Source organism: Orycteropus afer, unplaced genomic scaffold (assembly GCF_000298275.1).
Source record: "Orycteropus afer afer isolate SDZICR_OR568_19922 unplaced genomic scaffold, OryAfe1.0 scaffold00061, whole genome shotgun sequence".
Taxonomy (NCBI): domain Eukaryota; kingdom Metazoa; phylum Chordata; class Mammalia; order Tubulidentata; family Orycteropodidae; genus Orycteropus; species Orycteropus afer.
The window spans coordinates 12,811,763-12,812,998 of record NW_006921648.1 but is presented as its reverse complement, the minus strand read 5'-3'; the positions used below and the strand labels follow the sequence as shown (position 1 = coordinate 12,812,998).

The following is a 1,236-nucleotide window of genomic DNA, read 5'->3' as shown; positions in this document are numbered from 1 at the left end:
AGAAGAACCAACCAAGTGATCGATCCATTGGTTAGCAAAGTATACAACCAGATGAAACAACCAAGAGGGCCATTAGCTAATAGATTAATTAACCAAGATGAATCAACCAAGCGGTCTATTTAACAGAAGAACCAACCAGAACAAAGCACCTAAATGAACCACTAGTTAATAGAGAAACCAACAGAGTGAAATCTGATGGTACCAAACTCAGTTTCATCTAAGACAGCTGATATAAGACTCTTAACCAACAGCAGAGCAGGGAGAAGCTCTGAACTAACCCAATCACACACCATAAAATGGGGACGAGAAACCACTACCTGGGTCATCATGCATGGCTGGAAATCGATGACACGGCTATACTTACGAAGGTTATTTATGGGGGTCCTCGTATCCATGTTTTCATAATGCTGGACGTGGACAACGATATTAAGGTCTCTTTCCATGTGGTCAGTGTTGCAGTGGCCCTGTGGCCTCATGACATCCGCAAGGGCCCTGAAAGAAGAAAGACTCTCAGTCTGTTCCTTCAAAACACAGTAACAATGCACCCTGTAAAAACTCAGGTGGATAAGTGGTTAAGGCATTCACCTGCTTACCAAAAGGTCACTGGTTCAAACCAACCAGCCACTCCACAGGAGGAAGATGAGGCAATCTACTTTGGCAAAGACTTGCAGCCTTGGAAACCCTATGGGGCAGTTCTGCTCTGTCCAATAGGGTTACTATGAGTCAGAATCAACTCGATGGCACTGAGTTTTTTGGGTGCCCCCTGGAGTTCCTGAGTGATACAAATGGGTAATGCACTTGGGTGTTAATGGAAAGAGTGGAGGTTTGAGTCCACCCAAAGGTGCCTTGGAAGAAAGGCCTGGTGATCCACTTCCAAAAACAGTCACTGAAAACCCTATTTCCTGGCAGTGCAAATGGTTAAGCTCTGGACTAATCAAAAGGTTGGTGGTTCAAACCCAGCCAGAGGTACTCCAGAAGTAAGGCCTGGTTCTGGAAAGTCAGCCTTGAAACCTCTAGAGGTGCAGGTTCACTCCGCATACATGGGTCACCATGAGTTAGGACAGACAGCAACTAACAACACCGTGCACGGAGTGCTGTGCTGGTGAATGAAAGAGGTGGTCTCTTAAACCTCGGAGCTTCCATTCTAGGTAGGGGTGGGTGGGGAGGGCCATAAACAAGCAACAAAGATCACTACAATCAGAGGCTACAGGGGGACTTGCACAGGAAGTTCAAGTG

At 46.4% G+C, this 1,236-nt stretch overlaps 1 protein-coding gene across 1 annotated transcript in view; it reads right to left on the bottom strand.

Moving 5' to 3' along the window:
- Positions 1-317: 317 nt before the first annotated feature.
- SHISA9 (shisa family member 9) overlaps positions 318-1,236 on the bottom strand; it is a gene marked incomplete at its 3' end in the record, with an annotated part of 11,341 nt that continues 10,422 nt past the window's right edge. The window contains exon 2 of the mRNA XM_007939739.1: positions 318-492. Coding sequence (XP_007937930.1) covers positions 318-492 — 175 coding nt within the window. The remainder of the gene's footprint in view (positions 493-1,236) is intronic.